This window comes from Podarcis filfolensis, assembly GCF_964270895.1.
Source record: "Podarcis filfolensis genome assembly, chromosome: 17".
NCBI lineage: Eukaryota > Metazoa > Chordata > Lepidosauria > Squamata > Lacertidae > Podarcis > Podarcis filfolensis.
The window spans coordinates 28,944,155-28,956,211 of NC_139621.1; the positions used below are offsets into that span (position 1 = coordinate 28,944,155).

Sequence of the window (12,057 nt, forward strand, 5' to 3'; positions counted from 1 at the left end):
TCTTGTTTTTTTAATGATAACTTCGTGCACAAATGGATCGCTGCATCTTACTTCAATCTGTATCTTTGCTTAAGTTGAAAAGCAGAGCTTGTCTGGTATGGGCGGCAGTCTTTCACTGACATTAACGGAGAGTGTTCTGCAGAGCTAATGTCAGCATTTCCCATCGTTCTTTTATTTTCAGCCATCTGAAAAACGTGTTCTCCCTGCCTCGAGGGAGACCTTCATGGTACATGTCAAATCCATTCTAAGCAAACCTCACTGTGCACTCCAGTCCCCCTAAGGCCATTATATCTAATTATGCGCTCACTCCTACCGAGACTTATTGATTTGTTTATTTGGGGGATTACAAAGTCTCCGCTTGGAAGTTGGGTTGGTTGCAGTATGAATTAATGCACAAAGAGCAGGAGGGAAGGAATTCATAAGCAGGACCCTAATGCCATGAGGTGGCGGTAGACATATTTGTCTTTGAAGACTGGTGCAAAGAGCACTGCAGTCAAATAAAACGTGCTTTGAAATAGGAAAAAAAAATACGGTTTGTTCATGGGTTACCTAGCAGCAAAAGTTAAGATCAAAACTGAACCATCTGGGACTTCAGAAAGAGACATCTTGGAATCAAGGGCCAAATCATAAGCTTTCAAATATTTAGAAAAATAAAAGCTCCTTTTTACTCCTCAACATGGATAATGCCTGCATTCCTATAGTCATTCATCCTGGCTAGTTCCTCCTAGCTACTGTCAGCATATGGAAACATCACCAGCCAGATTGTTGGCACCACATGATGCGCTTATCTGTGGGAAAGAAGAATTTCTCAGGACGTTCACAGGCTGGATAAGTCTCTGTGAAGAGTGTAATTTAAAACCTTCTGTGTGCGCATGTTCAGGAAGTCTGTCAGACGTGCTGGAAGAACTGAACTGAAAGGACGTGTTTTTCTCTAGTGCTGTAATGTCAGAAATAAACATCATGTAAATAGATTTCTGACTTATTTTCTTTCCCCTGCGGAAGCAGGAGGGAGGGGTTGTGCATTTTACCCACGCTTGGGAAAATGTCGCCTATCAAAATCTCCCTGGTATGTCCGAGATATCAGCCAGAGGAGGTTACCGGTAAGCAAGCTCCGAGGACAGTGAGAGGGGCCAGCCTCTATGGAGGGGGCTTGCAAATCGACAGCTACATCCACTGAAATGGTCAGACTGGCTCATCCTTTGGTTTATCTTCCAAGAGGAAAGTGAAAACATAAGAACACTAGCTGGGTTGGGCGAATGCCATGATTCTACAAAAGTACAGGATGTGGTCTCAGGTGAAGAATTCAGATTCCTAAGAATCTCAGTCTGCAATTAACTGCCCCCCCCCGAATTATCAGAATTTCTTCCCCCCTACTTTGGGCTCGACTGAGCAATTGCATGGTGTTTCTCTTTCTGGATTTTGATTAGTGATGATTTGTTTCACTGTTGTTTGTTGTTAAGCGCCTTGAATATTACTCTGGTGGGCAAAAAGGCAAGAGGGGAAATGAGAACTCTGTTTACAAGCAATGTTCTGTGCACAGAGTACACACTGCCCAGCATTGTGCAAGAGAAAGAGACCGTTTGAGGAGAACTTCCATTTTTCGCACAGCCCTACCTTTCCTAGAAAGAGCATGAAGTCTCCCACTGTGTTTATGGCAGCCACTCGCAGAGCGTTCTCCACTAGTATCACAAAGGCATCCTTTGCTGAGGTGCAGAAGTTGGTGCTGTTGATAGCTGTGGCTGTATATGCATTCTGGGGAAAGAGAGGCAGAATGCCATTGGTTAGGTTCTCTTCTACTCTTCCACACCCGACATCTAAGACCTTCATAGACATTAACGTGAGTTTTTGATGGATACAACCCTTCACTTAGTCACCGTCGTAGCAAACAGTGAAGGTCTGTGAAAGATCTGATGAACAGACCAAAAAGATAATCTAGATAAACTGGGGAGGGGGGTTATTATCTGGCCCTTCCTGCACATAGAACAGGACGCAACATGCCAGGTTCAACATTAAACTGTCCATTAAACACCCATCCACCTCCATGTTTCTATCAAAGGAAACTTGTGTATGATATAGTTTGTCCACTGCAATTCATTGTGGGTGTCCTGCAAATGAGGACAATCCGCAAATGCTCACTTTCTAAAAGGTTTTCACTCTTATTGCAAGGCGTACACACTGTAATAGACCCATATTTAACCGTTGTACAAAATATGCTTTAGCTCATAGGCAACAGTTTCATGATGGTTTCTCCTCCAAAACATTAGGCTTGTTCTTCTTTACAGCCTCTGAGAAACTACAACGCGTTTTAATTTCAGTAAAGGCTCTATTCCTGCAGTCCGTAACTGCATTCAAACGTTAACATACCATTCGGCATCTTTCAGTTTAGAGCCGATTGCAAGAAGGTTGAAGTGAAACTTTCCAGCCTTTGAAAAGGAATGCCAGGGAAATATAAATTCTTACCTGATTTAAGTAAGTCAGGCACTTTTCTAAACACCAAAGGCAGCAAATGCAGGCTTTCAACATACATCTAGCGCAGGCATTTTCCTAAGATGGGGAGAACGGCGACAACAAAACGGAAATCATAATCAGAGAAAACATTAAATTGCATTAAGTGCTAGGGCGTAGGTTGGTATCTAAATGGTAAGTACTTTCATATACAAGTCTCAATTTACACATATGCTTCCTCTGTAACAAAGGGCTCAGAGCCCAGCTTTAATACAATGGCTCCTGTAATTGGTGGTGATGTAAGACCAAGTCAAACATGCAAAAAAAGCTTCTTTTTCCCGCCATGAGGGAGAGAAGTCATGTGGAAGTTGGAATCAGGCAAAGAAACCTAAGTTTAACCCAGGCAGTACACGGAGACAGTTCATAGCTATTTCCACAGTTGTGGTGACAAAAGTTATTCCTGCAGTTGTGGAAATGGCCCTCTCTGTGTCTAGCCTGGTTCATGCTGAGACACCATCACTCCAGAGGAAAAAGTGGTTGGTAGTCATGCCTGAATCAACCCACAGATCATATGGGACAAGGCTTTGGGGCCCACCCTCCTCATTATCTAGACTCTTGTAGTGGCCAAGAATCTCACCATCCACTTTCCCGTATAAAGTTGTTATAAGGTAAACTTCAGTCATGAAGAAAGCTTGCCGAAAGCTCTCTAAAGTCTGGCTTCATTTCTTTTTCCACAACCTGAAAATTCTGCCGTGTTGAAAAGAACATTGAGATCCCTCCTTTGTATCTGAAACAGCAGCCACGTCATACTGTGACACAGCCTTTATTTTTGACAACCCCTTTTTGAACAGGTTGAGCTTTAAATCATTACAGAAGTCTAAAAAGGTAGGACAAGTGTTTCCGCCAACATCTGGTCCGGCGTTTTCCAAACTCGGGTCTCCAGCCGTTTTTGGACTGCAATTCCCATCATCCCTGACCACTGCGCTCCTGCTAGCTAGGGATGCTGGGAGTCCAAAAACAGCTGGAGACTTAAGTTTGGGAAACACTGATCTTGACTATTAAATTGTCCAAATGACATTCTAAAGATATATGTGCATTTTCTAAATGTGCATTTAGTTAAATAATAAAAAAATCAGGCCCCAACAGAATCTGTTTTTTGCCCTTTTTCTGCACTACCCCCAAATAGGTGTTTTTACCACTTTTGCTTCAGAAGGCTTGTTTTACTCATGAGGGAGAGAAGGCAACTCTCCTTTTTAATCCAGAGGTATATCTGGCTTGTCACTTTGGGAAGCAAAATGCTGAACTAGATCAGTTTTGGGGACCCAGCTGGGCTGTTCTTATTCTCTATTTACATTTTTCATCTGTCAGTTCCACCAATGGCCCACACTTCTATAGCAAAGTGTTCCCCTTACTTTTCCTTTGACTTGGGTATGAATATACATGAGTATCATTCGTGGAATCTTCACTAAGGTAATAATGAAAGCCCCTTTAGCCACAGTTCCTAGGTGGTAACAGATCAAGCGATTGACAGACGCCAGAATAGGTGTGAATGGCAGATTCCGTTTTTCTCTGTAGAGAGAAATTAAAAAATACAAAAACAGTGACAACACATAGCATCAGCAGACAAAAACAGGTAGCAACAGTGTTACTCAGAGGCCAACTTGAGATGTGAAGGACCCTACAATGGTAGTTCTGTAGTGAGTCTCAGCAATCATTAAGACCTCTGTCCGTAAAGCCCAAGAAACAAAGACACTAAAGGGATTCTTGATTAAGAAGGCAGAACTATCTAGTAACATGTCTTGTCTATTACAGTGTTAACTGATACCATGTGTTTTCTTGTTCAAATTAATTTTTTGCATCTCGCATTATGGCAGCCCCTTGCTGGCTTTGAGATGGCTATGAAGTTCTGCTTCATTAGCCGAAAATAAGATTTTGATTTCACACAGAACTGATCCAATTGTCTCCATATACTACGGCAGACAAAATGATGGCACCAATTTCGTAAAAGTATCAAAAGACACAAGCCAAGCTAACCAGGATCTGAAACCAGGATTTTAGAGCCTGGTTAGTAAACTGAGATCAAACCACAGTTTCCCCATTCAGATGTGTAATGGCTTTAGGGGTTGCTTGTGCGTAAGTTACCGCTGCTCTGGGCTAGGTTGCCTGGTTAAACCGTTTCTCTCTGGACAGCCATCCCCTCTGTGGCTGTTCAGTCGCTGGCAGAATCTGTCAGTGGGCGTTTCTTGAACCTCTTCCAGCAAAGAAGTTCTTTGACGCCAAGTCGCCGCCTACTTTCCCTGCGCGGAAGTCTTCTGCGCAGGGTGGGTGTGGGCAGCGGAGGACCTGTGCTCTCCTCGCTGGTCTCCTGCGAAGAGTCCTGGAGCCTCCTCTCTGCTTCCCCCATCGGCCCCCCTCTATCCCTGGTGTTGCACTGATTTTCTTCCCCAGCTGGAGACCTGCCTCTCACCCTGCTTGGCCCCTCTCCAGCATCGCTGTGGAGCCTCGCCTCCTCCTCTAGTCCCGATGGCAGTTCCCTGACAAGATGTAACAGGAAACTGTGATTTAGATTATCCACAACAGAAGCACATCATTTATTAAGCTGAGATTGTTGCATCTGTTTCCTACTATAATGAAGGCTGTTAAAGGAGATCCAGGTGTATCATGATCTTATTGCAGGAGTGAAATTGATTCAAAGAACCGGTATGTGTGTTTAGCTATCTAGACCAAAACAATCAGAGTGCCAGGCTATACATATTATGGGGCTAAAATAAACCAACAGTTTAGATCAGTTTTTCCCAAACTTGGGTCTCCAGTTGTTGTTGGACCACAACTCCCATCATCCCTGACCACTGGTCCTGCTAGCTAAGGATGCTGGGAGTTGTAGTCCAAAAACAGCTGGAGACCCAAGTTTGGGAAACACTGGTTTAGATGAAAGACAAACCTATCCACTTCAAATTAAACCACTAGTACGCTTGGGTAAAAATCCTACAAACCGGACACTAGTTTTCACTTGTGCTTAAAACATCTCATGTGGTCTTTATCCTCTGCTCTGCCTCTTTGCCCATTCTTCTCCTTTCAGACAGGACTGCAATTCATTTCTTAAAAACATAGCTTTAAGAGTTACACAAGTATTCTTGATGAACACAGGAAAAAGTCCCTGACAGAAATAGCAAAGAACATGCAAAACTTGGGTTATTTACAAACAGGCCTGTGAATCAACAACGGCCGATTTCAAGAGAGAGAGAAGCTTAAGGGATGGGTAGGCAAACTAAGGCCCAGGGCTGGATCTGGCCCAATCGCCGCCTCAATCTGGCCCGTGGACGGTCTGGGAATCAGTGTGCTTTTACATGAGTAGAATGTGTCCTTTTATTTAAAATGCATCTCTGGGTTATTTGTGGGGCATAGGAATTTGTTCATTTTTTCTTCTTCAAAATATAGTCTGGCCCCCAACAAGGTCTGAGGGACAGTGGACCGGCCCCCTGCTGAAAAAGCTTGCTGACCCCTGGCTTAAGGTATATGACAGAAATTAAACCATGCCAAGTCACCATGAGGAACCTGTTGCCTCAGGAGCCCAGGATGTAACTTTCATCCATTTTATTCACTTGGGCGTGGTCCACTTGCATGAGGAGCATAACATGAGAGAGACTGCCAGAGAGACAGCCAGAGACTGTGGAAGACGCCAGTGGACACATACTGTTCTCATAAAAACAAAAAAGCCCTCTCTGGTGACACCTGAAGATGTCTAAATTCATGAAGAGACTGGAAGGAGAGTCAATACCCTCATTTAGGGGAATACTTTCAGTCTGCAAGCAGTGATTTGTTGGTTTTAGTGTGCTTTCAGCATTTTAAGCTGCTGTAAATGGAAATGTTGCATTGGTATAGTTCATTCCCTTGAGTTTTACAAGCAAAGTGATTTATAATCATCATCATCTTTGGGTGCTTTAATAAATGTAAGAGAACTTTTGATTTAGAGTTATATTTATAATATAAATAATATCACATTTAATAAATCCCCCCTTCCAATACTGAATTTCATTCACATTAGACAGGAAACTACTCCCTTGAACCTTGAAGGGAACAGTCTTCTGTCTAACTTAAATGAAATAATTTGAAGAATGGTGATTCTTAACAAAATGCACCCTCTCTCATTTGAGACTTGTTCTGACCCACTGCATAGGTCAGGGGTCAGCTAACTTTTTCAGCAGGGGGCTGGTCCACTGTCCCTCAGACCCTTTTTTGGGGGGGCGGACTATATTTTGAAGAAGAAAAAAAATGAACGAATTCCTATGCCCCACAAATAACCCAGGGATGCATTTTAAATAAAAGCACACATTCTACTCATGTAAAAACACGCTGATTCCCGGACCGTCCATGGGCCGCATTGTGAAGACAACTGGGCCGGATCCGGCCCCCGGGCCTTAGTTTGCCTACCCATGGCACAGGTCATACAGATCAGAACAGCGTAACTGCAGGGGTGGGTGGGAACAGTGCTCTCTGTTGCTCATCTAACATACAATATATATTTTTTGTACTTAGCATTTTTTCATATTTAGCCTACAGGCCTCAGCAAACAAAGCACCACACCCAGCAGTATTGAACTTTGATCGCCTCTGATATAGTCATATGCTAAACAGCCACTGCATACGTTATCAGATCCAATATTGACCAAGGTACTGTTTACACAGAAACTGTGTCCTAGGTGAATAATCGAGTGGACTGTATTGGAGCGAATGCATTTATAACAGATCAAAACCAGCCAAGCACATTACTGGAGGCTTTGCCTTCGAGTTTCATCTTCTCATTACACCATCTGCCCATGCCCTGTTTACTTCTGAGGTTTTAGAGAACCAGCCTCTCGTGATTAAACTGCCCCGGAATCTCTCACCTTGTAAAATAATATGTCACAACGGCTCCTGCTACAGTCATCTGTTGACAGGCAAGGATGAATTCACTGATCCAAACTAACCCCACGACGTGATACCACCACATGTACCTCAGTGGGCCTGCAACTTGGAACTCTACAAAGCCCTGGTCGTTTTTGACAGGACTACCTACAAGCAGAAATGAAGAGCAAGGGAGAAAGGCATTCAAAATAGCCATTCCAAAGCAACACAACATGTTTAATATCAGCACAAAAGAATTATGCTCATGGAGCAACTCCTTGCTTTATGAGGCCAGCAATAATGGGTCCAAAAGGGCTTCTTTCAGGAGGCCATTTCAGAACGATGGTGCCACAAAGCAGAAATGTCCCTCTGCTGTGTAACCGCCTGCTAACTCATAAAGAGTGGGGAATGCAGAACTTAATCGAAGCTGGGCTGGGGTCCTTCCTGCCTGTGGGTCTCATTAGGCCTACCAAGCTCCCCCACCAACACCTGATATATCGTGCACACGTCTTACACCTTACACGATACATGACGTCAGGTTTGGAGTGGGTAAAGACCCAGATCAGCCAAAGGGGGTTTGCAGGAACCACCAATCAGCTGATCAGAGGCCTGGGCAAAGGCGTGGGCACTGCAGGCTCCGACGATCAGCTGATTGTCGGGTCCGCAAAGCGCCATGCGCAGCAACGCGCAAGCGCTCGTGGTCAGCTGGTGGTTGGGTCTTGCAACCCCCAGTTGCACGGTGCTTGCTGTTCTGATTTCAAGCGGTTTTTGACTTCAAACTGTGTGTGCAAAAACACGCCGCCCACCTGTCAGACTTGGTCTGGGGGTGAGGTGAGGGAGACAGAAATCTGGCCTGCCAGCCAGAACCAGCTCCTCACCCCTGATTAGGCAGGTAAGAGACAATCCTTCAGCTATTCTAGTAGTGGACTGTTCAGGGCCTTAAAAGCTAAAATCAGCACTCTAATTGGGCTCAGAAACAAATCAGCAAAGGGTGAAGAATTTTAAATATTGGTGAAAGGCATTCACTATCGCAGATCACAGGAAATAAAAGGGCTGTCATATTCAGGATTGGCTGGAGTTTTCACATGCTTTTCCTGCAGACACAAAGCAGCAAAGTTCAGTGCCTGCCTTTAACATCCATGCGCACCTGCTGCGAAGCCACAGCTCAATGTGCTCATACATAAAGATCAGCCATGCTGCATTTAACAGTACTCATGCCTTGTTTTGTTTTCATTTATTTTAATGCAGACTCATTTACTTGGCTGAATTTCATTTGATTCAGTCAATAGAGAAGAGCGACACTAACACTTTCTGAGGTTGCCAAAAAGAAGGAGAAAGGAATTATGAAATTGTGTGGGATTTACATACCTGTGGTACCTAGGAAGAGCAAGACCGCGATCCAATAGATCCAGAAGAGCATGAGGGCAAAAAACGTCCAAAATGGCTGGAAGACGAGTAGTGGCAGGTGAATGAAGACCTTGCCAGCCACGTGGAACAAGGCAATGGTGAGAGATACTCGCTTGCGCATAACTAACATTATCAACAGTAAGATAACCTACAAAAGGAAGGAGACTTGTTTTAGATGAATTTTACCTACTGAGACAAGACTCAAAAGTCTCACCCACAGCTCCGAAATTTAATTTTATATGTAATGTTCCTAGCCTTAGTCTTCATTACAAAATGTATGATGTCATCCTGACTTCATGAGCCACCTACTAACAATAATGGATGCATTTATGGGCATCACAGCACATAACTGGTCAGAGAAACCTGAGGCCACTCACCAATTGATGTGGCCCTTTTGCTGCCCACCAGTGTTTCAAAAAGTGGTAACTTACTGAAGTGTGTATTTAACCAAGGATATTTTACTATACTTCCACTTCCTTACATTTCTGGTTTAAGAGCAAAGCTTACAGTCATACCTCGGGTTGAATGTGCTTCAGGTTGAGCGCGTTTGAGTTGCGCTCCGTGTCGACCTGGAAGTAACAGAGTGCGTTACTTCCGGGTTTCACCGCTCGTTCATGCGCAGACGCTCAAAATGATGTCACGCGCATGCACAGAAGCGGCAAAAAGCGACACGAGTGTGTTCAGACGTGCCGTCGCTAGTTACATTTGCTTCTAGATGCGAACGGGGCTCCAGAACGGATCCCGTTCGTATCCAGAGTACCACTGTACATCACCATGCAGATGAACACTACAACTAGCTCCATATGTAAATTTAAGCTTTATTATTTTATATATCCCTCTCCTTGCCTCCAAACTCATCCTTATGCTAAAAACAAAACAAAAACCCTTCGGTACCACTGACACCTGTCCATCTCTCACTCCCACACATAGAGAAAGAAAACAACAACCGTAACGTTGGTATAACTGCACTGCTGTCAATGGATTTCTATGGGCTGGTTCACATAAGATCTCAGTGCCGGCGGCGGAGGAAGCCGCTTGGGCGCCTGGGGTGGCACGCCCATAGGGGCAGGGCGAGGCAAACCTCTGGGGTCGCCGGAGTCTGCCTGCCTCCTCCCACTCAGCCGCCCTACAGCTGGGGGGGAGGCAGCGGACAGACCGTTTGGGCAGCGTGGAGCCTGCGGGCGCCCAAGCCACCGCGTCTCTCCCAGGAGAGATGCATGGCTAGAGTGTGCTGCAGGCTCCGCGGTGAGTGCCACCTGGCATTTTGTCACCCCCCCCCAGTGGCACCCACGCACCCCCTTCCTCCGCCCCTGCTCAGTTTCACATTTGGCAATATGCAGGAGCAAACCCTGGCTTTGTGCACTTTCCCTACCAAGTATAGAGCTCATAACGTGAATTGGGAGAAAGGGGCACATGGTTGACATGAGAAGGACATATGCACTACGGGTTGCATCAACTAATTTTTCAGAAAAGACCCATTGAAATGAATGCATCTTTGTTGGTCGTGTCCGTTAATTTTCATTAATTCCAGAATCTCAGTATGACTGATGTTGGATACAACCCAGTATCCTAATTGATGTGGCAGGTTCCAGGCCCTGTGGGAGGCAGCATACAAGCCTGCCTGCCTTCTTCCTGCACAGAAAACCTACCTGATACTCCACAACGTACGAGGGTTGCTTCACTTTTTCCTACAGGGACTAGGGGGAAAGGCCTGTACCTGTGTACAGCATTGCACATATGAACTGCAAATGCTTACTGCATGAACGAGAAAGCTGTCATTTGCAGCCGTGAAGCTAAATACTTTGCTTCCTGCTCTGGCCTACACAGATATGCAGCATGTGTCAAGGAGCCCTGACTCCACAGCTATTAAATACGTACCGTGAAGACCGTAGCTGCAATGGCATAGATCAGAAGGGCCTGACGATTGTCTTTGGCTATTTGAAGCTGATCAACTGTAAGAGTATCGCTAGGAGACTTCCGCTGCTTGGCGTACAACCACCACAATACTCCTGTACCACCTGTGCTCACGAAGAAGAAGATATTGTGCATTTCAGTTTCACAGCATATGTGTAATAACGTATAAGGAGCACAATTAGCTTGGCCAGTTTCATCCTTTACCAGGCTAGATTCAGACTTAACTGATCTGCTGCAACATAAATGTCAGGACGGTGTGGCATTCTGATATCGCAAAAGACAACTGATCAAAGAAGGCTTGCTTTTTACAAGACATCTTACCACAGCTATGATGCTGTTCCGTAATTAGAAGCTGAGGAGTTCCAGGCAAGAAAAGGTTAGACACAGGAATTATTAACTAAGACACTCAATAGGCTAGGATAGGATGATCGGCACGAACCAGAATCGCAACTGGCACCTCTCCCTGAAGCGTGCTCATAGATGTCTCTCTATTTCTTGAGGCCTTGCTTTGCATTCCACCTTCATCACTGGTGAGAACTAAGAGGGCTTTTTTTTTTTTTTTAAGCTGGGATCAATGGAGCATTCATTTGCCCTTCCCCCCAAAATACATTTTTTACCCTGGCTGAACTTCCCAGTTCCCTTGGGTGGATGCTGTTTTTGCTGAAATGATAACTTGACAGGAGACAACCATCTTAACTGCTTAATACTCTTTCAAACTATTGTTTTCCCTGGTCCTTTGTATCCTGCTTTGAGCACATTCTGTTTGCTGGAAACTGAAACTCGGAATTCTATAAATAAATGCCCTCTTCTCCGATCTCCAAATCATCTTGGCCAAGGATTCTGAGGTGGGAAGGGTTATCTGCTTCCTTCTCCAACTGCTGGCTTGAAGAAAACTTCCGTTTGTGGGTGGCTTTTCACAAATGCCTCATGCCAATATTGATGCAGCGCAGCAATACAATTAGGGCAAAGACAGCCAAAGAACACTCTTGTAATTTTATTGCTTTTTATCTTGTATCGCTATATTTCCCTTGCCTGCTTCTTTTGCACTTTTCTATTCAGCAAAGTCTTATTCCCTGAAATCATCAATGGGAGGCGATTGTGGAATGTAAATATTGCCAATGCTTTGTCCCTTTATTTTTCTTCTTAATAATTGGCTGCATCCTCATTCAGTCCCATAAATCCTTAAACCAAATGGATATTGCTCCCATGGGCATAGCTTTAATAGTGCAACAATGGCTGCAAATCAATTGTTTCTGAAGTAGAAGGTGAATGGTTTTAAAGGAAGCAAGAAGGACAAAGGGAAGCATCACTTCCCTACTGATCTCTTCCAGTGTCTCTCTTTAAAGGCAGGAAAGTGAACTCCCATCTTTGCAATGCTCATAGAACAACCCAGGAGGACGTATGCGCC

The 12,057-nt window shown here is 44.5% G+C and overlaps 1 protein-coding gene across 2 annotated transcripts in view; it reads right to left on the reverse strand.

The window, feature by feature from the left end:
• The window catches only part of SLC44A1 (solute carrier family 44 member 1), an 83,707-nt gene that overhangs the window by 12,270 nt on the left and 59,380 nt on the right, over nucleotides 1–12,057 (reverse strand). For both annotated transcript variants that reach the window (XM_083593270.1, XM_083593269.1), the window contains exons 8-13: nucleotides 10,614–10,753; nucleotides 8,697–8,883; nucleotides 7,331–7,496; nucleotides 3,858–4,014; nucleotides 2,461–2,544; nucleotides 1,615–1,752 (exon numbers count right to left, since the gene is read on the reverse strand). In XM_083593270.1, coding sequence (XP_083449396.1) covers nucleotides 1,615–1,752; nucleotides 2,461–2,544; nucleotides 3,858–4,014; nucleotides 7,331–7,496; nucleotides 8,697–8,883; nucleotides 10,614–10,753 — 872 coding nt within the window. The remainder of the gene's footprint in view (nucleotides 1–1,614; nucleotides 1,753–2,460; nucleotides 2,545–3,857; nucleotides 4,015–7,330; nucleotides 7,497–8,696; nucleotides 8,884–10,613; nucleotides 10,754–12,057) is intronic.